We start from the raw sequence: 27,830 nt of genomic DNA, 5'->3' as shown, positions 1-27,830 counted from the left end.
GAAATACTGCAGCATCTGCCATTTCCTTCCAATTTTGGGGTTTTGGACCCGCCACCGACTTGTCTGGACCTAAGTGGGGATCATGAGACACAGTTGCCATCAAGGCAAGCTGTGGTCATGTGCGGTTTGCAGTAAGGGGGCAGTGCGCAATTGGAAGAGGAGTTGGTGGATGACGAGGCCACCGACCCCACATGGACAGGGGTGATGTCTAGGGGCTAAAGCAGTGTAGATGTAGAGGGAAGCTAAATCAACAAAAAACCTGGGTAGAAGCAAAGGCATAAACTGGGGTGATGTTTAGAGGTGAAAGCAGAGTAGATGTGGAGGGAAGCTAAGCAGCAAAAACAGTGGGTAGAAGCAAAGGCATGCAAAACTCTACCCTGTTGGAAGACTTATTCCTAGGTCTGGAACACGTTAATGGCCCCCCTGGACAAATTACTGCCACTCAGGGGCCTAGTGTCACCAGGAGGGACAAGTATAGGCGCATGTTGTGGGAATACCTGGCCGACACCAGCTCTGTCCTCTCCGATCCCTCTGTGCTCTACAGCCTAAACTTATTTTCTCATCTTTTTTTCTGAACTGCACATCTCTTGCCTGCTTCCTTTGGGATCTTAGAAATGGTGGTCCACTTCCACAGATGGTAACTTCAATAGACAGTGTAACGGGAGTAGCTGAGGGATCGCTGTCTTAACCACTTTTTGGCACAAAATTAACTTCCAAAGCCAAATATGGTGCAAGTATATGATGCAAGGACACCTACACACCTATCTCTGACACATTGGGGAGTTCACCCTCATGCGCCCTTTTGGCCTGCACCATCATGCGCCTCTTCCCAGCCACTCCACATTTCCCAAGCTTTTCATTGCAGGCAGAAGTACAATACAACCCACCCCCATGCCCAAGCCTGTAACAGCCTCATCGATAAACTGCTGGCCCTGGAGATGTTGGTGTTTGTTTATGCTTCTGGAGACCCAGGCCTTCCGTCAGCAGATGGCAGCTGGGGCACCTCCCTATGCTGGGCCTAGCCGTTACTACTTCTCTTGGTGTGCTGTCTCTGCCTTGCGCCTGCATGTGTCCCATAACATCAGTCGGGCCCAGAGCTCTGCGCTTTGCTGCAAGGTCCACTTGACCACCGACACATGGACAAGCGCCTGTGGTCAGGGATGCTGCAGTGCTTATCTTTAATGACAGGCAGGGTGAATGTGGTGGAGTCTGTTCCCCGGGTGCAAACTGGGGTGGCCTATCTCCTCTCCCAGGCCAAAATTCATGGCAGGAGTAGACTGAAACCCTACGAAGCTGCAACCTCCACCCCAGCTACTAGCGGAAAACACTGTAACACTGGCATGGGGAGATGTCAGTAGGCCGTGCTGAAACTGATCAGCTTGGGGGACAGACAGCACAGTGCCTCCGAGGTCAGGGATGCCATCCTGGCTGAGATGGCATTTTTTTTTCCCTGCTACACCTGGGGCCTGGCATTTTTGCGCCTGTGATAATGGCTGGAACCTGGTAGCAGATCTGGAGCTTGCCAGACTCAAACACGGTCCACGCATGGCCCACGTTTTCCAACTTGTTGGTGCCATGTTTCTTTGAAACCTACACCATTGTGCCTGATATACAGGTCAAAGTGGGGCCATTTTCGTAAGTGAGAACTAGCCTCTGCTAGGCAGAAAACATTCAGAGCACACTCCTCTCATCTTCGCACCGTTGGCTGGCGGAGGAAGACGAGGGGGTTGGAGTGGCATCTGATGTCCCTATCCCACACGAGGCTAGAGGGTGCACTTCAGTGCATCCCATTGCTTCACCACAAATGGTGTGAAGGGGAGTGGAAAATGGAGGAAATGGAGAGTGACCCTTACAGTTGGGGCCAGCAAAGGCATGCCAAGTAACACACTGGCACACATGGCTGACTTCATCTTGGGTTGCTTTTCAACACATATTTCACATCATGAAGAACAAATAATACTGGATTTTTTCAAGCCTCGAACCCCGGTCTAGGTCTAATGTCTGTTCCTTTCTTATATTAGGGGAGAGGGAAAAAAAATTACTTCAGTGATACGTTTAGCGTACATAGACTATTAATGTGTATCCCACTTAGTGTTGTTAGGGTTACACACCGTCACAACCTGGCTAAAGCTTCTATAGCTGTTAATAAAGTCAACATAACTTTACGGTATCCAAAAAGACAGCTGGTACCGACAGAGAGCAAGACAAATGTCACCCAAAGCTGTGAGCTCTGAACACCCACAGTGACTTTGGCGTCATCATCATTATAAGGGAGCGGGTGGTAATAAATAACTTGGCAGTGCCTAAAACCCAAAAAGCTTATACAACTATATTTACATTAAGATACACAAATGAAACTTTTCAGTAGCATGTCATGAGACAAGCTGATAAGCTCTTCCTTTGTGCAGTGCTATTTGAAAGTTAAACGCTGCCTTTATTTTAATTCTGGAGAAGGTGCAGACATTAGATTTAGAACATGTTGTCTTCATTGTCCAAATCCTCTATATAGGTAACGCGTTTTTCGGGCCGAGCTGTCTGGGAACGAGCTGGTGCAGCACTGACAACCTGGGTGAATATGGCAAGAGCCTGAGATGTAGGGTGAATGAATCCCCAAATTATTTGTGGAATTCCCAGTGAGACAATGGCACTGTATACCAGTATTAAAAATTGTGGGTGCACATAACCCCCATATATTCTTTGAATTCCCAGTCAGACAATGGCACTGTATAGCAGTATTAAAAATTGTGGGTGCACGTAACCCCCATATATTCTTTGAATTCCCAGTCAGACAATGGCACTGTATACCAGTATTAAAAATTGTGGGTGCACATAACCCCCATATATTCTTTGAATTCCCAGTGAGACAATGGAACTGTATAGCAGTAGCAAAAATTGTGGGTGCACGTAACCCCCATATATTCTTTGAATTCCCAGTGAGACAAAGGAACTGTATAGCAGTATTAAAAATTGTGGGTGCACATAACCCCCATATATTTTTTGAATTCCCAGTCAGACAATGGCACTATATACCAGTAGTAAAAATTGTGGGTGCACATAACCCCAATATATTCTTTGAATTCCCAGTCAGACAATGGCACTGTATACCAGTATTAAAAATTGTGGGTGCACATAACCCCCATATATTCTTTGAATTCCCAGTGAGACAATGGAACTGTATAGCAGTAGCAAAAATTGTGGGTGCACGTCACCCCAATATATTCTTTGAATTCCCAGTCAGACAATGGCACTGTATACCAGTAGTAAAAATTGTGGGTGCACATAACCCCCATATATTCTTTGAATTCCCAGTCAGACAATGGCACTGTATACCAGTATTAAAAATTGTGGGTGCACATAACCCCCATATATTCTTTGAATTCCCAGTCAGACAATGGCACTGTATAGCAGTATTAAAAATTGTGGGTGCACATAACCCCCATATATTCTTTGAATTCCCAGTCAGACAATGGCACTATATACCAGTAGTAAAAATTGTGGGTGCACATAACCCCAATATATTCTTTGAATTCCCAGTCAGACAATGGCACTGTATACCAGTATTAAAAATTGTGGGTGCACATAACCCCCATATATTCTTTGAATTCCCAGTCAGACAATGGCACTGTATACCAGTATTAAAAATTGTGGGTGCACATAACCCCCATATATTCTTTGAATTCCCAGTGAGACAATGGAACTGTATAGCAGTAGCAAAAATTGTGGGTGCACGTCACCCCAATATATTCTTTGAATTCCCAGTCAGACAATGGCACTGTATACCAGTAGTAAAAATTGTGGGTGCACATAACCCCCATATATTCTTTGAATTCCCAGTCAGACAATGGCACTGTATACCAGTATTAAAAATTGTGGGTGCACATAACCCCCATATATTCTTTGAATTCCCAGTCAGACAATGGCACTGTATAGCAGTATTAAAAATTGTGGGTGCACATAACCCCCATATATTCTTTGAATTCCCAGTCAGACAATGGCACTATATACCAGTAGTAAAAATTGTGGGTGCACATAACCCCAATATATTCTTTGAATTCCCAGTCAGACAATGGCACTGTATACCAGTATTAAAAATTGTGGGTGCACATAACCCCCATATATTCTTTGAATTCCCAGTCAGACAATGGCACTGTATACCAGTATTAAAAATTGTGGGTGCACATAACCCCCATATATTCTTTGAATTCCCAGTGAGACAATGGAACTGTATAGCAGTAGCAAAAATTGTGGGTGCACGTCACCCCAATATATTCTTTGAATTCCCAGTCAGACAATGGCACTGTATACCAGTAGTAAAAATTGTGGGTGCACATAACCCCCATATATTCTTTGAATTCCCAGTCAGACAATGGCACTGTATACCAGTATTAAAAATTGTGGGTGCACATAACCCCCATATATTCTTTGAATTCCCAGTCAGACAATGGCACTATATACCAGTAGTAAAAATTGTGGGTGCACATAACCCCAATATATTCTTTGAATTCCCAGTCAGACAATGGCACTGTATACCAGTATTAAAAATTGTGGGTGCACATAACCCCCATATATTCTTTGAATTCCCAGTCAGACAATGGCACTGTATACCAGTATTAAAAATTGTGGGTGCACATAACCCCCATATATTCTTTGAATTCCCAGTCAGACAATGGCACTGTATAGCAGTATTAAAAATTGTGGGTGCACATAACCCCCATATATTCTTTGAATTCCCAGTCAGACAATGGCACTATATACCAGTAGTAAAAATTGTGGGTGCACATAACCCCAATATATTCTTTGAATTCCCAGTCAGACAATGGCACTGTATACCAGTATTAAAAATTGTGGGTGCACATAACCCCCATATATTCTTTGAATTCCCAGTCAGACAATGGCACTGTATACCAGTATTAAAAATTGTGGGTGCACATAACCCCCATATATTCTTTGAATTCCCAGTGAGACAAAGGAACTGTATAGCAGTATTAAAAATTGTGGGTGCACGTAACCCCCATATATTCTTTGAATTCCCAGTCAGACAATGGCACTGTATAGCAGTATTAAAAATTGTGGGTGCACGTAACCCCCATATATTCTTTGAATTCCCAGTCAGACAATGGCACTGTATACCAGTATTAAAAATTGTGGGTGCACATAACCCCCATATATTCTTTGAATTCCCAGTGAGACAATGGAACTGTATAGCAGTAGCAAAAATTGTGGGTGCACGTCACCCCAATATATTCTTTGAATTCCCAGTCAGACAATGGCACTGTATACCAGTAGTAAAAATTGTGGGTGCACATAACCCCCATATATTCTTTGAATTCCCAGTCAGACAATGGCACTGTATACCAGTATTAAAAATTGTGGGTGCACATAACCCCCATATATTCTTTGAATTCCCAGTCAGACAATGGCACTATATACCAGTAGTAAAAATTGTGGGTGCACATAACCCCAATATATTCTTTGAATTCCCAGTCAGACAATGGCACTGTATACCAGTATTAAAAATTGTGGGTGCACATAACCCCCATATATTCTTTGAATTCCCAGTCAGACAATGGCACTGTATACCAGTATTAAAAATTGTGGGTGCACATAACCCCCATATATTCTTTGAATTCCCAGTCAGACAATGGCACTGTATACCAGTATTAAAAATTGTGGGTGCACATAACCCCCATATATTCTTTGAATTCCCAGTGAGACAATGGAACTGTATAGCAGTAGCAAAAATTGTGGGTGCACGTCACCCCAATATATTCTTTGAATTCCCAGTCAGACAATGGCACTGTATACCAGTAGTAAAAATTGTGGGTGCACATAACCCCCATATATTCTTTGAATTCCCAGTCAGACAATGGCACTGTATACCAGTATTAAAAATTGTGGGTGCACATAACCCCCATATATTCTTTGAATTCCCAGTCAGACAATGGCACTATATACCAGTAGTAAAAATTGTGGGTGCACATAACCCCAATATATTCTTTGAATTCCCAGTCAGACAATGGCACTGTATACCAGTATTAAAAATTGTGGGTGCACATAACCCCCATATATTCTTTGAATTCCCAGTCAGACAATGGCACTGTATACCAGTATTAAAAATTGTGGGTGCACATAACCCCCATATATTCTTTGAATTCCCAGTCAGACAATGGCACTGTATAGCAGTATTAAAAATTGTGGGTGCACATAACCCCCATATATTCTTTGAATTCCCAGTCAGACAATGGCACTATATACCAGTAGTAAAAATTGTGGGTGCACATAACCCCAATATATTCTTTGAATTCCCAGTCAGACAATGGCACTGTATACCAGTATTAAAAATTGTGGGTGCACATAACCCCCATATATTCTTTGAATTCCCAGTCAGACAATGGCACTGTATACCAGTATTAAAAATTGTGGGTGCACATAACCCCCATATATTCTTTGAATTCCCAGTGAGACAAAGGAACTGTATAGCAGTATTAAAAATTGTGGGTGCACGTAACCCCCATATATTCTTTGAATTCCCAGTCAGACAATGGCACTGTATACCAGTATTAAAAATTGTGGGTGCACATAACCCCCATATATTCTTTGAATTCCCAGTGAGACAAAGGAACTGTATAGCAGTATTAAAAATTGTGGGTGCACGTAACCCCCATATATTCTTTGAATTCCCAGTCAGACAATGGCACTGTATACCAGTATTAAAAATTGTGGGTGCACATAACCCCCATATATTCTTTGAATTCCCAGTCAGACAATGGCACTGTATACCAGTATTAAAAATTGTGGGTGCACATAACCCCCATATATTCTTTGAATTCCCAGTGAGACAATGGAACTGTATAGCAGTAGCAAAAATTGTGGGTGCACGTCACCCCAATATATTCTTTGAATTCCCAGTCAGACAATGGCACTGTATACCAGTAGTAAAAATTGTGGGTGCACATAACCCCCATATATTCTTTGAATTCCCAGTCAGACAATGGCACTGTATACCAGTATTAAAAATTGTGGGTGCACATAACCCCCATATATTCTTTGAATTCCCAGTCAGACAATGGCACTGTATACCAGTATTAAAAATTGTGGGTGCACATAACCCCCATATATTCTTTGAATTCCCAGTCAGACAATGGCACTGTATACCAGTATTAAAAATTGTGGGTGCACATAACCCCCATATATTCTTTGAATTCCCAGTGAGACAAAGGAACTGTATAGCAGTATTAAAAATTGTGGGTGCACATAACCCCCATATATTCTTTGAATTCCCAGTCAGACAATGGCACTATATACCAGTAGTAAAAATTGTGGGTGCACATAACCCCAATATATTCTTTGAATTCCCAGTCAGACAATGGCACTGTATACCAGTATTAAAAATTGTGGGTGCACATAACCCCCATATATTCTTTGAATTCCCAGTCAGACAATGGCACTGTATAGCAGTAGCAAAAATTGTGGGTGCACGTCACCCCAATATATTCTTTGAATTCCCAGTCAGACAATGGCACTATATACCAGTAGCAAAAATTGTGGGTGTATATAGCCCCAATTCTATTGCTAGGGGACTTGCAGGGTATTTCTGAGGTGAAGGTGGGGGGGCACACCATTGGAACGGGGATTTGGGGTGTATATATGGGGTATACGGGAATACACTGTCAGTGTGTTCCATTCAGGATCCTGGGAAAGCTGGGTTGCGGCGATTGAGCCCGTCAGTGCCACGTTACACTGACAAGCTTCTCCCTGGAATTGAAGTTATATGTAAGCCCAATATATTCTTTGAATTCCCAGTGAGACAATGGCACTATATGGCAGTAGCAAAAATAGTGGGTGTATATAGCCCCAATCCTATTGCTAGGGGACTTGCAGGGTATTTCTGGGGTGAAGGTGGGGGGGCACACCGTTGGAACGGGTATCGGGGGTATATATCGGGTATACGGGAATACACTGACAGTGTATTCCATTCAGGATCTTGGGAAAGCTGGGTTGCGGCGATTGAGCCCGTCAGTGCCACGTTACACTGACAAGCTTCTCCCTGGAATTTAGCTCTTATAAGAGCTGTTGGTTGTCTTCTCCTTCCTATCCTAGCCTGTCCCTGCCTACCCAGAATCTAACCCCTAGCTAACTGGACGGAAACCTCCGTCCTCGGTGAATTGCAAGCTCAGAATGACGCGAAGCTGGGCGGCGCTGTTCTTTTAAATTAGAGGTCACATGTTTTCGGCAGCCAATGGGTTTTGCCTACTTTTTTCAACGTCACCGGTGTCGTAGTTCCTGTCCCACCTACCCTGTGCTGTTATTGGAGCAAAAAAGGCGCCAGGGAAGGTGGGAGGGGAATCGAGTAATGGCGCACTTTACCACGCGGTGTTCGATTCGATTCGAACATGCCGAACAGCCTAATATCCGATCGAACATGAGTTCGATAGAACACTGTTCGCTCATCTCTATTGCTAAACCCTTTCCCGATAAGAGCGGGACCGCACCTTGTTTAGACTTCAGGAGTACGGCCACATTGCAGGGCAATGATAAACGAAAAGCATTAGGTGGAAAGTGTTTGATCCGGCACAGACATTTTTGCTGAATATGATAACGTATTTTCTCCTAACTTGCAAGGGGATGGCGTTCCTCCCCGCTCATACTGTACAGCGCGATAGGCGCTGCTGTGAAGAAGGACGTAAATGACTGACTGTCAGGAACGCCCTTCTGACTGTAAAAAGCTACGGTACCGGGACCAATAGCGCTTTACCCAGGGCACAGATCGGGAAAGCCGACAGTGCGCTGAATTCAGTGCACTGTCAGCTTTCCAGCAGTATATAGAACTGCCTGTGCCCAAACCCATGAAAGGTCCTCTTTAAAGCAAAATGTAAATCCAAATAGAATCCAAAATATTTAACAGGTGTTCTACTCAATACCATGATCAAATAGTAACAGTACAGGATCAATATACTCAAGAGTTCTGAAATGTTATTTTTATACCAAGAAAAATATAGTTTATTATATGTACAGTAAATTATATATACACCTCCCATAATAATAAGGAAAAATCCACAGAAATAGGAATAGCCCAATACAACCAGAACATCACACATCCCTAAAAAGAAACACATTAAGGTGTTACAAGTCTATTACACATTTTATACAACAGCCATCAACATGAAATCTGCTCCTCACCTATGAAGAGGTCCACGAGGAGTAATAGTCTCTGGGAGATAGTCGACAAGTGGTGCCCAACAGCCGCCATTGCAGGGCATGGGCAGAGGCTGTGGCTGGTTACTCTCCACAATATTTAACATCCAGCTGATATAAGGAGACACCGGATCATCTGGAAGGGAAGAGTGCAATGTTATTTCCAACTGTTAGGATATAGTTATACAATATTTCAGTAAGAGATATCTAGTATATGCACAGAGTGATGTTACTTATAATGTATGCATCATGTCACAGTCCCGAACGGAAGGGGGGTGGTTCGGGGTCGTGGGGGAGCGGGGCGGGGTTGGGGTCACGGGGGGGGGGGGGGATCCTTGGGAAGGGGCTTGGTCGGGGTCCTGGGGGGAAGGGGGGTTAGGGTCGGGGTCACGGGGAGAGGGCGGGGTTGGGTAAGGTTAGGGTCGGCAGTTGCTCGAGGTCGCAGGGGGTGGGGGTCGGGGTCACAGGAGGGGTGGGTTGGGGTCGCAGGGAGGGTGGCCACGGGAAGCCGAGGTCGCGTTTCGGAGGGAGGAAGGCCGAGGTCGCATTTGGGGATGGGAAATGGGAGGCCAAGGTGGGCCTGGAGTCGTGCATGTTGGGAAGGGGAGGCTGGGGTCGCGACGGCTGCAGGGCAATGCCGGGCTGCCGGGGCCGCGCTCCAGGTGTGTCAAACAGGGCGGGAACCAGGCCGTGGACGCAGTTGCGGGTATTGCTTATATATAATTTTTTTAATTAAATACATAGTTGCAAAAAAAAAATGCTGATCTTGTAATAGAGATAGCAAAAACCTACATATTCTATATAATATCTATCTCTATCCCTTCTCCCTATCTCTCAATAAATAAAATGTCACCATGTAATCAGAAATGAATGCTTCTCCCCATATTTTACACTGACTGCCAGTGCTGACAGCCTGATTCTCTTGTTTGCTTGTCCAGGTGTCTAGTGAGTTTGCTGGGGAAATAGCGGAAAGCTGGGATGTCAGTGATCAACAATGACACAGGGAAAAACCTCAGGTTTTCAGTGTGTAGGGACAAATCAGTAGGGAGCAGGAGAAAAGGCAGGTTGAGAAGTCTGTCTCTGTATGTAATACTTATATGATATATATATATATATATATATATATATATATATATATATATATATATATATATCGGCAAAGTCACCCACGTACACAGCACATGATATTGGGAGTTATGAGAAGTACAAGAGAAGAAACATCAGATCAGTATATCAGCAGCAGCTATCCGAAGCAAATGCAAAGTGTGGCACTTACTTTTATCATCATCATAGGATCCCCCAGAACTATTGCTGTATCTGGACTCCAGCCTTGTATGAGCTCTGATGATGTTCCCAAACCTAAAGAACAAGAACTAAATGAGACTGCAGTCATTTCCTTACAAGACAGTCTTACATGACTTTACATTCCTCTTACACTTGTATTTTCCTTTTTGGTTACATTCTTTTCCCGGTGTGAGAGTCGGCTACATATGCCCAGAACCATTCTACTGTAAAGAATAGGAGTCACTGAAAGCGCCACAGCTTTTGTGGTCTTGTTTCCCATTGCAAATGGTAACACAATTGCTCAGGTGAGGTGAGGGAGCGCTCCCCTCATGAATACACTGGTCTCATAAGTATGGGTTCAGTGTATGGTTTGTTTGCTACTATTAGTGCTATTTTAGGTTAATAGGAGAGAGGATCTGTTTCCATACCAAGCTGTCCTTACATAGCAAGATCTGCTTTAAGTCATGTAACACAAGACTAGCAAAAACATGCAGCCCCACTGAAGTGCTGGGACTCTATTTACAAGGAGGCTTTAGGGGGACTTTCGATCCCACATCTCCCTGGTCACTGGAGGACCTGGCGTTCAGGACCTCAGAAATCTCATGCTTATTCCCTGTCCTGTGGATCAGGTATATAAGCGCCCATAATGGCACAACCCCTTTAAGTAGTTTTATAAAGTAAACGGTATGAACCTACTAATATATAGTGTCCAATATCCACATATTACCTCTGCACCCACACATAACAATGCCGGCATCCATCAGTTACCTTCCTTTACTACAGTTATAGAGAGGCGCCAGACCTTATGATTCAGGGCCCAATGAAAGCTGTGTATATGAATAGTTTGCGGTTCTGCGCTTCCGATGTGATAAGAAACTATAATATTTACACAGAAATCTTTCTGAGCAAAAATGTATTCCTTTAGCCTTAGTCAAAACTACCATGTATGGTCTGAAGGAAAAACATGAAGAATGAAGAACGCATTATATAAACTTACTAGAACATCACATAAAGCCGCTTATTACAATAACACATACTAATAGAAAAAATATTACATTTTAATTTCTTGCCTGAGCGGGAACCATCAGCATATACAGTATATAGTGTATTCCTATATACAGTATATAGTGTATTCCTATATACAGTATATAGTGTATTCCTATATACAGTATATAGTGTATTCCTATATACAGTATATAGTGTATTTCTATATACAGTATGTAGTGTATTCCTATATACAGTATGTAGTGTATTCCTATATACAATATGTAGTGTATTCCTATATACAGTATATAGTGTCTTTCCATATACAGTATGTAGTGTATTCCTATATACAGTATATAGTGTATTTCCATATACAGTATGTAGTGTATTCCTATATACAGCATATAGTGTATTTCCATATACAGTATGTAGTGCAGTGTATTTGCAATATCATTTAAAGAGGACCTTTCACCAAATCTATCAGTTCTAGTTGTCAGTATCTGCTTCATTGCTTGCAGCTCAGTTGGAATTTTCTCTCTACCCCCCACCATTCCTGAGCAATAAGTTCAGTTAGTTTTGGTACCTAATGTGCTATGTAAGCTCTGTAATGTCAGAAGGGTGGTGTCAGGCAGGGGGTGTGACTCAAACCTCCAATCAGAGGCAGTCAATGTCAGAGCTCAGAATCACACCCCTTGTCTGCTCCTGTCTGAAACCACCAACTTGACAGTATTGAGCATTGATTGAGCTGAACTTGGTGAGAGGTCGCCTTTAAAGTGGTTTCTGAAAGTTAAAGGGGTTGGCCAATTCCTCCCTCACTTTTATTTTTTTAAGCTTCAATAAGGCTGCTGAAGGAGCCATGAACATAAAAAAACACCCTCTTTCCAGGTCTCTAGGTTTCCAGTGCCAGTTCCTCTGGTCTTCTATATACAAGTCCGCCAACTGATGTCAACAGCAATGTCCCATTTGTGCTAGGTGACATCTGCAGCCAATCACAGGTCTCAGCAGTGACCTCTTCACAAATGGCATATGACCGCTGTAAACATGACATTTGTAAAGAGGTCACCTATGAGTGGCACATACAATCTGGGGACCTGTAAACCAAGGACCAAAGCTGCCACCACTGCTAACAAAGGACCAGGATGAGGTGGTAATTTTTTTTTTAATGTTCATAGTCCTATAAGAAGACCTTTTAGGGCTCCTTTAGATGACGGAAAATAAAGAGCAATTGAGAAGGGCTTCCACCTCAGATTCCTCTCCATTTTCCAGCCCTCCTCTTAATACAATGGGCAGATTCAGGGTGGACAACTGCTTTGACAGAACCATTAATCCTTGGTGCTCCAATCTCAAAGATGAATGGTCCATGGTCGATCACTGTCTACTCCAACACATGCCTGGTACTTCGGCTCAGCCCCATTTACAATCAAAGCTACTCAGCTGCAGTAGCCATCCAAATGGACCAGACAATATACCTGTGTATGCACTGAAGGGGCTGCAGCATTTGTTAGCCCCTTGCACTTTGGCTCCTTCATACAGCAGGTATGGTTCAGAACCCGACGCTGATACCTAAGGACCTGCCGTCAAAGTGTATGTCCTAAAAAATCCTTTTAATAATATTGCCAATGACTTTAACAGGCTCATACACTGAAGCGTAATTTCAAAAACCACAAAACCCACCAACCACCCAAGTGAGGGACTTACAGAACCAAAAAGTGGGGCGAGGGAAGCATCAGACAAGACGTGATAGTGCGGGCTTTACAGAAATCTTTAGTCACGTCCTTACTCCTACTTTAAAGCAACCATATTAATAAAACATCTGGACATTAAGAATTTATCTATACTATGCAGACATTTTGCCTGAACATGGTCTTTGGGCGCCAAGCCAAGACATACAGAATAAACCACATTAGAAAACATAATAAAATACAGAAGACATCTCAAGTGCTTGGTGTTCTGATAGAAACGCCGTAGTACATAGACTTTGTGATACCCACCTGTCATCGGAGTCTTTTATTCTGCTATCTTCTAGATCAGGGAATCCATCTTGACCAGCAACAACGGTATTACTGCTGGAGGTGGTTCCTGGAAACCAACAGAAACTTCCATAAGTGCACATAAGACTCCTATTTGTTGGAATCTTCCGTCGGAAGTATATGTCAGGATTTCCCAACGTATACTTCAGGGCTAATATAGATTTTGCACTCTCTAGTGGTCACAATACCCAGAATCCTTTTATACCTCTAAAATCCTTCTCGTATTAGGCTCTACTAAAAGTTTTCAAAATGTCTTCTTCCACTTTATTGTTCACTTGCAGAAGATAAGGGCCTAATCTGGTCATGTGATGATCAGATGAGCCAAGGACCTATGCATCACATGACCAAGGTCCTCATCCTCTGCAGGTAAACAATGAAGCTTCACAATTAAAGACAACAGAGATATTAAAAAACCTGGAAACTTTATACAAAAAGCACATGGAAAAAAAAAACGTACACATTTTTATTATGTAAGGAACATTATATTTTCTCATTCCGCAATGCTGTTGAAACATAACAAAATTTGGGAGATGTGCAAACAATTCTAGCAATGTAAATAAAGATACAGAATTTTTTTGCATCTTATATTATATATGAAGAATGTTGATTAAAATTGTACATTTAAAGGGGAACATTTCACCACCTCCACCAATTCTAAGTCTTTGCATCCTTTAATGGGCACTGATCCACTGATTTCAGAGCAGTTGGAATTTTTTCTCTACCCCTCACCATTCCTGAGCAAACACTCCAATTAGTTTCAGCACAATTTTGCTCTTTATTGTCAAGCAGGTGGTCCCTGTCTTTCTGCTCCAGGCAAGGCCCACCCACCTGACAGTAAAAAGTATAACTAGCAGCAATGATTACTCAGGAACGGTGGGGGCTAGAGAAAAAATTCCAATTGCACCAGAATCAGTGCAGCAGCAGCTATTGAAGAATGAGTTGGATTTAGTACTGAAAAGTCCTCCTTTAAGCAGGTTGTCCAGTGTTACAAAAACATGGAGGCTTTATTTTTGGAACAGTGAACACACTTTTTCATGGAATGTGTCCAGCACAGCAGTTCAACTACATTAAAGGGGTTGTCCAAATCCTTATAAAAAGTTATCAATATCAGATTGATGGAGGCCAGACTCTCAGGACCCACACAGATCAGCTCAATAAAGGACAGTGTTAGAAGAAAACTGCTTAGTACACTGCAGTGACAGTGGGACACGATTACAGCTTAGTTCCTATACAACTGAATGGGAGCAGGGCTGCCAGAGCACAGCACAGACTTTATATGATTTATGGAACTGTCTGCTTTCGGCTTTGTACCCTGTGCTTATTGATGACCTATCGTAAGGGTGGACCATCAATATCTTATCTTGGACAACCCCTTTAAAGGGAATATACCACCTGCCCATTTATTTTCAACTGCTACCACTGCATTATAGAGCACACATTACACAATAAACAATATACCTTTGTTATGTATGTCAGTTTTGTAGCTACGGAAAAATCCAACGTTGAAGTCCTGGTGCACTGTGGGCGGGCCTTTAGTCCTGGGAGAACTGCTCTTGATGCTCAAGTAGGATGGATGATGTAATTGCAGTGCGTGGTCGAGATAGCATAAACAGGACATGGCAGGGGGGGTCTGATTGGCAAGAGAAGTGCACCAGAGAGCTGAAGGCCTGCCCCCAGTGCACCAACTGCCTCATTCACATAAGACTTCATAGTAGGTTTTTCTCCAATGTATTCGGAATAGATCGTAACAGATCAGGAAAGGATCATATCATATATCGAGCAAGACTAGAACTGTTCAAGTTATTCTCCAAATCTTTCTTTTTTTTTTTTCTTATGGTAGAGTTGGAAGGGACCTCAAGGGCCATCGGGTCCAACCCCCTGCGAGTGCAGGTTTTCCTAAATCATCCCAGCTATATGTTTATCCAGATTCCGCTTGAAGATTTCCATTGATGGAGCGCCCACCACCTCCCGTGGCAGCCTATTCCACTCTCTCACTCCCCTCACTGTCAGAAAGTTTTTCCTAATGTCTAATCTGTATCTCTTTCCCTTTAGTTTCATCCCATTGCTTCTTGTACTTCCTTGTGCTAATGAGAATAGGGTAGATCCCTCTGCACTGTGACTACCTTTCAGATATTTGTAGACTGCTATTAAATCTCCCCTCAGCCTTCTCTTCTGCAAACTAAACAATCCCAGTTCTTTTAGCCGCTCCTCATAGGACATGGTTTGCAGACCTTCCACCATTTTGGTTGCTCTTCTCTGGACTTGCTCCAATATATCGATGTCTTTCTTGAATTGAGGCGCCCAGAACTGTACACAGTATTCCAGGTGTGGTCTGACCAGGGAAGAGTACAGCGGAATAATGACCTCTCTTGATCTAGATTCAATGCTTGTCTTAATACATCCCAGAATTTTATTAGCCTTAAATTATAAATTATATTATTTTATTAGCCTTTATTATATTAAATCTATAAAAGTGACATACATAAAAGGTATATCTAATGTAATGTGCTCTATAATACTGTGGCGACAGGTGAATATTCTTGGGGCGAGATGGTAGACTCCCTTTTAATGTCACTAAGGCTGAGCTGCAATACCATTCATAATGTGTGGAAAGGTGTGGCAATGTTTTTGGGAGAAAACAACCATGGTTCTCATATTTTAGACAACTTTAAAGGGATCCTATCATTAAAACTCATTTTGATCTTGGTACCACGTAGGAATAGCCTTAAGAAAGGCTATTCGTCTCCTACCTTTAGAAATCTTCTCTGCGCCGCTCTTCGGTACATAATCCGGTTTTTGTCGGTATGCAAATGAGTTCTCTTGCAGCACTGGAGGCGGTCCCCAGCGCTCAAACAGCACTGGAGGTGTCCCCAATGCTGAGAGAGAACTCTCCAGCGCCGCCTCCATCTTCTTCAGGAACGGGTCTTCTTCGCGTCTTCTTCTGGGGGTTGGCTTCAAACTTCTAGGCCTCGGGCAGCCGACTGCGCATGCCTAATGGCCACAAGCAAATGGCCACTTACAATACTGTGTAAGCAGCCTTTTCTTGTGGCCGGCGGGCATGCGCAGTCAACTTTGCTGTAGGCCCGAGGCCTAGAAGTTTGAAGCCAACCTCCAGAAGAGGACGCGAAGAAGACCCGTTCCTGAAGAAGATGGAGGCGGTGCTGGAGAGTTCTCTCACAGCATTGGGGACGCCTCTAAAGGTGGGGGAGACGAATAGCCTTTCTTAAGGCTATTCCTACGTGGTACCCAGAAAAAAATTAGTTTTAATAATAGGATCCCTTTAAAGATTTCTCTTACACCTACAATCACTTTCATCACCACAAAGCCACAATCAGATTTCTATAGCAATTTTTTACCAAATGCCAAGTAACAAAATGTACTTTGTATTCTTCGTGGTGATCTATTTTGTTCCTGGTGCACAGAAATTACTGATGCGCTATAAAATATCTTGTTTAATCCATAGAAACAGCCTTAACCTCTTATCTCCTATTGATCTGCGAGGAGGAATGTGGTTTTTACAAGCAAGTTCCAAAAAAAAAAACAAAAAACCTTGTGTCAAACTACTAATCTACCTTGTCGAGTTTCTATAAATCCTCTTGTACGCGCTGTAAAAGAGAACCGATTCTCCCAGAGCAAATATGCCTAACCGTATCTCAACAAGAATAAAATCCTAGTAGGCGCACGACTTTCTTCTGCTTCTTAGATCATTCCCTTTCGCTACACAGCACTTTATAGTTAAAAGCTAAAAGCACATGAAGGGAGCGGGAGAAAAAAATCCCACTGAAAAATCACAGATCAAAACATGTTCATTCCTTACCAGAGGGAGCGGCGGAGGCCTTGTTGCTGGCGGTGAAGCGATAGAAGGGGGGGTTATCACAATGTTGAACTATGGGGTTCACAGGATCAGTCTGCTGAAGCTCAAAGAGAAGTTCTTCCATCGTCTGGATGGTATTATTGCGGCATAAGTAGATGGCCACTTTTTTGATCTGCAGAATCAGAAATAATAGGTTTCTACAAGTCGAGGACGGACTGAATTTTATTTTTGCAGATGTGAAAAAAATTAAATAAAATAACGCTCAGTTTGGGGACAATTAAAGGGGCTTTTGGACATCACTGGCACTTGAAAAGCCACACATAATAGGACTGGGAGCCTGGCAGATGTGGAAGTCTTCCACCAGGACCAGGAAACTTTCGGGCTACCTTGGGGCGCCAGGAAGTTGACTTCCAGATGTGTCCACAGGGTTGTCAAGTATGATGATAACTTATCAGTCGTTACTTTAGATCATTGTTTTTCTTACAAAGTGTCAAGTGGGCGGTCATAACAGTCACTAACAGCTCTCCAAAAAATGACTGTGCCTACAGAGAGAAATGTCAATCACTAACAGGACCGCTCCAAGGCAATAAAACCGGTCTACAAATACAAAAAGGAAAAATAGCTTGAAGAGTATTCATTGATATGATACCAGTCTATGGGGCAACACGGTGGCTCAGTGGTTAGCACTGCAGCCTTGCAGCACTGGAGTCTTAGGTTCAAATCCCGCCAGGAACAACATCTGTAAGGAGTTTGTATGTTCTCCCTGTGTTTGCGTGGATTTCCTCCCATTCTACAAAGACATACTAATAGGGAAAAATGTACACTGTGATCCCTATATGGGGCTCACAATCTACATAAAAAAAATGAAAATAAAAAAATATAATGATAGTCTGTTCTGCACCTCCTGCCTGAAAATTATCCTGCATTGTCATAGTGACAGGATCCCTTTAAATGGAGGATACTGATAGACAGGTCGGGTTATGTGCCCTTCCATTGGAAGTCATGTCAGAACCAGAAACCAGCAGAAAATGAAGAGGAATGCCGCGGTCTAGTTGCGATGGGATGCTGATGCAGTGCACTGATATTCCGTTGCAGCATCCTACTACTGATTAGGCGCGGAGGAATGGGCCTAAACAGCAAGGAGTCTCGAGTGCTGCGATCTCTGTTTCCCATTGAAAACAATGGGAGGCGGATTCCGGGAGGAATCTGCTCTGGAATTGGGGGCGAAATCTGCCCACAAATCTGTGGCAAATTCCTCCATGTGAATACAGCTTTTAGCAGGGAAGTGGCCTGTATTACAGAAGGGAATGGCGTTGCTCCGTGGAGGATAGAGGCATGGATGGACTTAGGGGGTATTTTATAGTGTATTATTAACTTGCATAGTGCAATATGGCTAAACTCTTGAAAAGTTGAATGTCTACTTTCTAATCTAGAAAGTACCAACATTCAGGCCCTATATGATAATCTTAGGGGCTGCCATTGCCATGCATCATTGTATAAATACATAAGTGTTAAGAGGTTGCTATATGGATGAACACGCTTCTACATAAATTCAGTTTTTTGCAACATGAATTGTCAGGGGATGATGTGGCCTGGTGGTCCAACGCTGGATCTTCTTCTGTATTACGGCATAAAACAGCTTTCTAAATAGATATTTTTCTCAATTCAACTCTAACCTATCACTAAGATAAGCAGCATGCATAGTTTATGGCATGTTAACTAAGATTTAGTTAATGTAGCTTTTTAAGGTCTATGGTCAGAATGTCCTACTCATCGATCAGGTCTAAGTATTCAGGACGGACTAGAGACGTATTTATTTACACACACGATAAACCTGACAAATAGGTAGATGGAGGAGGAGAGGTTTAACGTCTTACATAAGGCAGAAGTGTGGTATCGCTGCTGACCCCGCACAGACTGATCAGGAACTGTAAAGTGATACGGAGGTTGTTGCTCCACTTCTCATTATTGGCCAAGGCATTCCAGGCATTTTCCACCTCCTGACCCGGCACTTCATCCCCGTACTGCCAAGAAACAAGGCAAAAACAAGATACAGATCAATATTTAGCAAATCAACTTATAGAAAGTAGAATTTCAATGAAATGGAAAGACGGCGCTCTCAGGTCACAGCAGGATTTTATTGAATAAGACAATTATGTATGTGACCTGTTGTGAAAATGGCAGAGCCAATGCACTGCCGGGAAGATGGCACCTTGGTCAGCTTTGACTGAGGTGCCGAAGAGATTAATGCCGACGATCATTTCGGGAACCGGTAGTGGGCATTAGCACTGGGTGTCTACTGTATAAAACAGTAGACACCCAGCAGCTATGGCGGCTGCCCAGCTCCCGAGCGGCGGCCATGCTTAAACACCTAGCATCTGCCTAATAGTACGGCGGATGTCGGGAATGGGTTAAAAAAGCCCCCCTAACATCTATTTGGGCAAAAATAGCCCTGGAAATGTTCAGCACAGAGGAAATGTTTAGATCCACCCAAGGTCTGCATAATAACACTAAGACTTTATTCACACAGATGTTGTGCCGGCGCCATGCAATGAACATTGACCATGAAAAACAGACTTTCATTCATTTTTCACGGCCAAATTTTTCAACGTTTGTGTGAATAAACCCTAAGCCTGACAGAGCTCACTATGAGAAATGTTACCATGAGAACCTGCCAGTTTTCCAATTCAGATTTTGGAGAACTTCAATCAGGACTCCCTTAGAAGCTTCTACTATCTTGCCAAGAAAAATGTGCATGCACCAAGTCTGCTAAAGTTATTACCTTTGCTGTCATGTACATGAGATTATTAAGGACTAGAGATGTCGCCTCCGGAGATCCCCATCCATTTCCTTTGAGTCCAGAGGTGTTAATGGTTTCCCCGTCTCTATCGGTGAGCTCTTCTTCTGGGGTACTGGGGCTGGAGTCCGGGAGAAGTAGTCTACTGTCCACTAGCTCAATGTTATACAGCCAAGGCAGTAGGTAGGTGAGCATGATCTGGCGTCCATTGGGATGAGTGGTCGGGAATCGCTGGCTCACTTCTGTTGGAGTCACCAAGTAAACACAACAAACTATTAGGGTAAAACTATTGATACCTTGCATTCAGGTCTTCTATTATACACCTAAATCATGATATTATCCCATACCATAGCCAATGATTAATCTATGAAGTCTATGGCTTGAGAAACTGAAGAGGAATCGGAGGCGTATGTCCTGCAGGGTTGCGTTCATGCACGCAACCGTGTGTGCAACCAAATTTGGAGCCCAGTTTATCGAGCAATGCATTCATGTCTATGGGGTTTCTGGATCCATTCCCATTCTGATAACACAGATGATTATCCTATTCTTCTCAGTGTTATCAGAAAGGAATGGATCTGTAAGCCCAGGGGTGAACCATTGGTTTCTGTCGCCTGAGGCAGATGTCAGAAAGGCCCCCCCCCCAGGAGGGGGCAGAGCGATGGGGGCAGGGCCTCACAGAAGGGGGCGGAGCGGGGCCTCACGGAGGGGCGGGGCCTCGCGAAGCAAGCATCTTTAGCAGGCAGAGAACAGGCAGGGAGAGGACCTGCTCTCTGCCTGAGCGTGAGGGGCAGCCGCTGGAGCAGCGCTGCTCCAGCGGCCGCCCCAATCCACCTCTCAGTGACTATGACCCTAAGCCAGTCCAGGACAGCTTGTCCTGGACTGGCTTAGGTCAACAAAAATGCCGCCCTCCCTGGTCGCTTCAGATCGCCTCATGGGAGGTGCGGCGCTGTGTAAGCCACATATATGTGAATGTGTCATGGTATGCATTCGGAAGACCATCGGATGTCACACCGAGCGTCATCCGACTGCATTTTATGATAAACTTGGCCCCCAACTCGGATGCACGCATGGTACAGCCATAGAACAGACTGGCCAGCAATACCCTGCACATATTTCACTCTTCATGAATACTCCGGTATCCTTTAAGTCAGTAAAGCATTGCATTACTGTGCGGTAAGCAAACACGCTTACAAAATCTCCATTTACAGTTCGTAACACGGTTGTAGACAGTAAATTGTACCATGACTATACTTGTTCAGACTTAACTTAAGCACTCAGGGAAACTGAGCAAAGGATGTTTACAAGGAATGCTATATTCTGAAAGGCTCAGCGTTTAGCCAGTATTCCAAGAAGATCTAAATAGCCCATATCATTTGGCTCTTTTACAATCCTCTCATTATGAGGCAATGAAAGCCGCCTTTACTGGAAGTCAGAATCATTTTAAATAGAGATGAGCGAACAGTGTTCTATCGAACACATGTTCGATCGGATATCAGGGTGTTCGCCATGTTCGAATCGAATCGAACACCACGTGGTAAAGTGCGCCAAAATTCGATTCCCCTCCCACCTTCCCTGGCGCCTTTTTTGCACCAATAACAGCGCAGGGGAGGTGGGACAGGAACTACGACACTGGGGGCATTGAAAAAAATTGGAAAAAGTCATTGGCTGCCGAAATCAGGTGACCTCCATTTTAGACGAATAGTGGATTTCAAATCCGGGTCATATGAGAATGTGAACTTTGTGACTATGAGACAGGGATAGCTGTACAGGCAGGGATAGCTAGGGATAACCTTTATTTAGGGGGGAATGTTATTAAAAATAACTTTTTGGGGCTCTATCGGGTGTGTAATTGTGATTTTTGTGAGATAAACTTTTTCCCATAGGGATGCATTGGCCAGCGCTGATTGGCCGAATTCCGTACTCTGGCCAATCAGTGCTGGCCAATGCATTCTATTAGCTTGATGAAGCAGAGTGTGCACAAGGGTTCAAGCGCACCCTCGGCTCTGATGTAGCAGAGCCGAGGCTGCACAAGGGTTCAAGCGCACCCTCGGCTCTGATGTAGGAGAGCCGAGGGTGCACTTGAACCCTTGTGCACCCTCAGCTCTGCTACATCAGAGCCGAGGGTGCGCTTGAACCCTTGTGCACACTCTGCTTCATCAAGCTAATAGAATGCATTGGCCAGCGCTGATTGGCCAATGTATTCTATTAGCCTGATGAAGTAGAGCTGAATGTGTGTGCTAAGCACACACATTCAGCTCTACTTCATCGGGCTAATAGAATGCATTGGCCAGCGCTGATTGGCCAGAGTACGGAACTCGACCAATCAGCGCTGGCTCTGCTGGAGGAGGCGGAGTCTAAGATCGCTCCACACCAGTCTCCATTCAGGTCCGACCTTAGACTCCGCCTCCTCCGGCAGAGCCAGCGCTGATTGGCCGAATTCCGTACTCTGGCCAATCAGCACTGGCTAATGCATTGTATTGGCTTGATGAAGCAGTGCTGAATGTGTGTGCTTAGCACACACATTCAGCTCTACTTCATCGGGCTAATAGAATGCATTGGCCAATCAGCGCTGGCCAATGCATTCTATTAGCGTGAACTGAGTTTGCACAGGGGTTCTAGTGCACCCTCGGCTCTGCTACATCAGATTTCTACATCTGATGTAGCAGTGCCGAGTGTGCATCAGATGTGTAGTTGAGCAAAACTGACTCAGCACTGCTAAGTCTGCATTCGCATAGGAATGCATTGGCCAGCCTTCGGCCAATCAGCGCTGGCTCTGCCGGAGGAGGCGGAGTCTAAGGTCGGACCTGAATGGAGACTGGTGTGGAGCGATCTTAGACTCCGCCTCCTCCAGCAGAGCCAGCGCTGATTGGCCGAATTCCGTACTCTGGCCAATCAGCACTGGCTAATGCATTGTATTGGCTTGATGAAGCAGTGCTGAATGTGTGTGCTTAGCACACACATTCAGCTCTACTTCATCGGGCTAATAGAATGCATTGGCCAATCAGCGCTGGCCAATGCATTCTATTAGCGTGAACTGAGTTTGCACAGGGGTTCTAGTGCACCCTCGGCTCTGCTACATCAGATTGCTACATCTGATGTAGCAGTGCCGAGTGTGCATCAGATGTGTAGTTGAGCAAAACTGACTCAGCACTGCTAAGTCTGCATTCGCATAGGAATGCATTGGCCAGCCTTCGGCCAATCAGCGCTGGCTCTGCCGGAGGAGGCGGAGTCTAAGGTCGGACCTGAATGGAGACTGGTGTGGAGCTATCTTAGACTCCGCCTCCTCCAGCAGAGCCAGCGCTGATTGGTCGAGTTCCGTACTCTGGCCAATCAGCACTGGCCAATGCATTTCTATGGGGAAAAGTTAGCTTGCGAAAATCGCAAACTGACAGGGATTTCCATGAAATAAAGTGACTTTTATGCCCCCAGACATGCTTCCCCTGCTGTCCCAGTGTCATTCCAGGGTGTTGGTATCATTTCCTGGGGTGTCATAGTGGACTTGGTGACCCTCCAGACACGAATTTGGGTTTCCCCCTTAACGAGTTTATGTTCCCCATAGACTATAATGGGGTTCGAAACCCATTCGAACACTCGAACAGTGAGCGGCTGTTCGAATCGAATTTCGAACCTCGAACATTTTAGTGTTCGCTCATCTCTAATTTTAAACATTTACATGAAAAAAAAAGTTACTTCCAGAGGACGGCATGTACGCCAGCAAAGTGGTGCTAGGACATGCGGCGCCTATATGGATCCCAATTATAAAAAAAAGTAGTAAAACGTATGTTACTCCATATAGTAATTGTAATATACCGCACAAGGATGAGATACAAGGATTTTTTTTAGAATAATTAACCACCAAACATCTGACAACTGGCTGCTTATTGGTAAAGAACACAAAACTTTTCTGACCTGGTCTTCTCTACATCAACCTATTGTTTTCCAGACACTACAACTCCAAGCATATACTGACAGATTACAGTATTGTAGCTGGAGAAGCAGGTGGGACACTTACCCCATGCACAGTTTAGGTAGGGATGTGAAGTGGGGTTCAGGATGTGGTCTGCTCCAGATCTTGTCTTTAAACTCCTATTCATTTAAGTTACAGCAGCCAATACTTCATACTGGCTGTTGTAACTTAAAGGGGTTGTCCCATCTCAAGCATCCTATCTATACGGGTAACTTATGTAAATTGAAAACTTTTCCTAAATATATTGCTTTAGAAATTCTGCTTTGTTTGCCTGCTATGTGACCTTATTCCTCCCGTTGTTTACACAGCATATATAACCATGGACCTGAGAGATGGGACAAGTGATGTCTCAGTGCTAGCAGGACAATTCGTTCAGCTAATTGCAGTTTTCTGATAAAGCCTGGTCTGTTATCTCTCTATGTAAACACATAGATAACATTGAGTCCATTCTGTACAAGCATCTGCATATTATCTGATCTGCAGAAGGATTGTGTGTCCTCAGCAGGGGAGGGGGAGGAAGTGGGAGAAATACAGAAAGTGAGAAGCGGGCACTGCAAGCAGACGGCTGATACACTGAGATGGGAAAAACCCTTTAATCCAGGCATCAGTTATGTGGGTGTGTGTTGGGGACTGAAGAGGGAGGGGAAGGAGCTCTTTAGCGTGGATAGTAACTTTATGTGTTAAATATGCGGGTGTAAAAAAAAAATTGGATGTGTAATGTATATGTGATGTGTGTCATGTGTCTGTTAATATGTATATATATATATATATATATATATATATATATATATATATATATATATATATATATATACAGTCCTATGAAAAAGTTTGGGCACCCCTATTAATCTTAATCATTTTTAGTTCTAAATATTTTGGTATTTGCAACAGCCATTTCAGTTTGATATATCTAATAACTGATGGACACAGTAATATTTCAGGATTGAAATGAGGTTTATTGTACTAACAGAAAATGCGCAATATGCATTAAACCAAAATTTGACCGGTGCAAAAGTATGGGCACCTCAACAGAAAAGTGACATTAATATTTAGTAGATCCTCCTTTTGCAAAGATAACAGCCTCTAGTCGCTTCCTGTAGCTTTTAATCAGTTCCTGGATCCTGGATAAAGGTATTTTGGACAAACAATTCAAGTTCAGTTAAGTTAGATGGTCGCCGAGCATGGACAGCCCGCTTCAAATCATCCCACAGATGTTCAATGATATTCAGGTCTGGGGACTGGGATGGCCATTCCAGAACATTGTAATTGTTCCTCTGCATGAATGCCTGAGGATTTGGAGCGGTGTTTTGGATCATTGTCTTGCTGAAATATCCATCCCCGGCGTAACTTCAACTTCGTCACTGATTCTTGAACATTATTCTCAAGAATCTGCTGATACTGAGTGGAATCCATGCGACCCTCAACTTTAACAAGATTCCCGATGCCAGCATTGGCCACACAGCCCCAAAGCATGATGGAACCTCCACCAAATTTTACAGTGGGTAGCATGTGTTTTTCTTGGAATGCTGTTTCTTTTTGGACGCCATGCATAACGCCTTTTTTTATAACCAAACAACTCAATTTTTGTTTCCAAAATGAAGCTGCCTTGTCCAAATGTGCTTTTTCATACCTCAGGCAACTCTATTTGTGGCGTGCTTGCAGAAACGGCTTCTTTCTCATCACTCTCCCATACAGCTTCTATTTGTGCAAAGTGCGCTGTATAGTTGACCGATGCACAGTGACACCATCTGCAGCAAGATGATGCTGCAGCTCTTTGGAGGTGGTCTGTGGATTGTCCTTGACTGTTCTCACCATTCTTCTTCTCTGCCTTTCTGATATTTTTCTTGGCCTGCCACTTCTGGGCTTAACAAGAACTGTCCCTGTGGTCTTCCATTTCCTTACTATGTTCCTCACAGTGGAAACTGACAGGTTAAATCTCTTAGACAACGTTTTGTATCCTTCCCCTGAACAACTATGTTGAACAATCTTTGTTTTCAGATCATTTGAGAGCGGGCTGTCCATGTTCGGCGACCATCAAACTTAACTGAACTTGAATTGTTTTGTAGAAAGAAATGGTCCAAAATACCTTCATCCAGGATCCAGGAACTGATTAAAAGCTACAGGAAGCGACTAGAGGCTGTTATCTTTGCAAAAGGAGGATGTACTAAATATTAATGTCACTTTTCTGTTGAGGTGCCCATATTTTTGCACCGGTCAAATTTTGGTTTAATGCATATATATATATATATATATATATATATATATATATATATATATATATATATATCTGTAATGTGTATACATGAGTGTGATGTGTGTAAGCAATATATTTGTGTGTATACCACATAGCACTGCTGTTTACGGTACTGTGTGTGTGCAGTATGGCAGTACTATGAATGTATTTGGTATAGTGCTATATATGTTACCTGATATTCTGTAGGGGGGGGGGGATATATTTACTTAAGCTCTAGTTGCAGGTAACTGAGGGGTTATCTTTGCCCTTGGTGAAGAAATGCCCAGTTACGACCCTGCAGACTGCTCCATGTATCACAGCACCATCCAAAACTTGTAGCCCAGAACAGTGTCCTGCTGTAATAAGCTAGAGACTCCAGTAGTATGTAGGGTGCCCTGTATCTATCCAACTTACATAGTGATGTAAACAGGATTTGTCATAAAAGTGTAATAGAAGCAAATCCCCAGATGACCCATATCTATCTCAAGATGACCTGACCCCCGTCTTGCAGCTGCTGAGGATATAGAGATGGCCGTGCATGTGCGGCTCTCTCCATTCTCAGCAGCTGCAAGAAGAGGGTCAGGGGGTAACCCGGGCTGTGCACTTCCTATCCTCATCTGTGAATTGTTTATATGGAGTGTTGTGGAGCTCGACAGCAGGCCAGATTGTCGTTCAGCTGTGCAAAGAGGCTGCAGCCATGTTTGTCTGAGGAAACCCACAAAAACGGAGGGCCGACATCCAAACTGCATGCAGATAATGGCCCTGGTTGGACTGGACTCCAGTGTTGCCACAGGTCTAAACTATAGCACAAAAATTGCTTTCTTCATCAGATGGCGATACATGCTCCCCTATTAGATCCCTGTTGGCCAAATCCGAAGGACTGTCTGACCATCTAATGTCTATGGGGGTCTCCCAGCTCTCCTTCGACAGATAAAAGAAATTTCTTTCTGCTCTTTTTGGATCACACAAACATGAGTCTATTTGCTTGCAGCTCAATCCAAATGAAATATTACCTGAGAACAAGGGCAGAGTGAGCTCAGGATACATCCGGGCCAGCTCATTGGATAACCGGATTAGTGAAACACTATACAATGGCGGCAAAACCCCATGTGTGCCATACAGGATACTTCCAGGCTTCTGCTCCGCTACTTTCTTCGAGTATACGAACAGCTTTCCCTCAAGGACCTGCAGGACAAATAAAGATGACATGACAGAGTATAAGCAATTTGTAGACCCTTATAGAGTGCATACAGGTGTAGCAGAGGTGAACTTGCTTTCTCTCAGATTGCCTGAAGTTCATCAAAAAGTCAAAAACACACAATGACAAACACAAGGGACTCAAAGCACAGAGGAACACAGGCGCTCATCCCCAACATACACAAAGGTCAGATAGTTTATGGGAAGCCTATATAACCATCAGCATATTTATGGCATGTGGGAGGAAACCCATACAAATGCTATGCAGATGTTGGCCTTGGCGGGATTCAAACCCAGGACCCCAGCGCTGCAAAGCAACAGTGCTAACA

At 43.6% G+C, this 27,830-nt stretch overlaps 1 protein-coding gene across 3 annotated transcripts in view; it reads right to left on the bottom strand.

The window, feature by feature from the left end:
* Positions 1-27,830, bottom strand: part of FRY (FRY microtubule binding protein) — a 203,376-nt gene that overhangs the window by 56,956 nt on the left and 118,590 nt on the right. For all 3 annotated transcript variants that reach the window (XM_075265973.1, XM_075265972.1, XM_075265974.1), the window contains exons 31-37: positions 27,318-27,489; positions 20,090-20,346; positions 19,185-19,331; positions 17,311-17,479; positions 13,455-13,542; positions 10,472-10,554; positions 9,181-9,331 (exon numbers count right to left, since the gene is read on the bottom strand). In XM_075265973.1, the coding sequence (XP_075122074.1) occupies positions 9,181-9,331; positions 10,472-10,554; positions 13,455-13,542; positions 17,311-17,479; positions 19,185-19,331; positions 20,090-20,346; positions 27,318-27,489 (1,067 nt within the window). The remainder of the gene's footprint in view (positions 1-9,180; positions 9,332-10,471; positions 10,555-13,454; positions 13,543-17,310; positions 17,480-19,184; positions 19,332-20,089; positions 20,347-27,317; positions 27,490-27,830) is intronic.

This window comes from Leptodactylus fuscus, chromosome 2 (assembly GCF_031893055.1).
Source record: "Leptodactylus fuscus isolate aLepFus1 chromosome 2, aLepFus1.hap2, whole genome shotgun sequence".
Classification (NCBI taxonomy): Eukaryota; Metazoa; Chordata; class Amphibia; order Anura; family Leptodactylidae; genus Leptodactylus; species Leptodactylus fuscus.
This window is presented reverse-complemented; position numbering and strand designations above follow the sequence as displayed.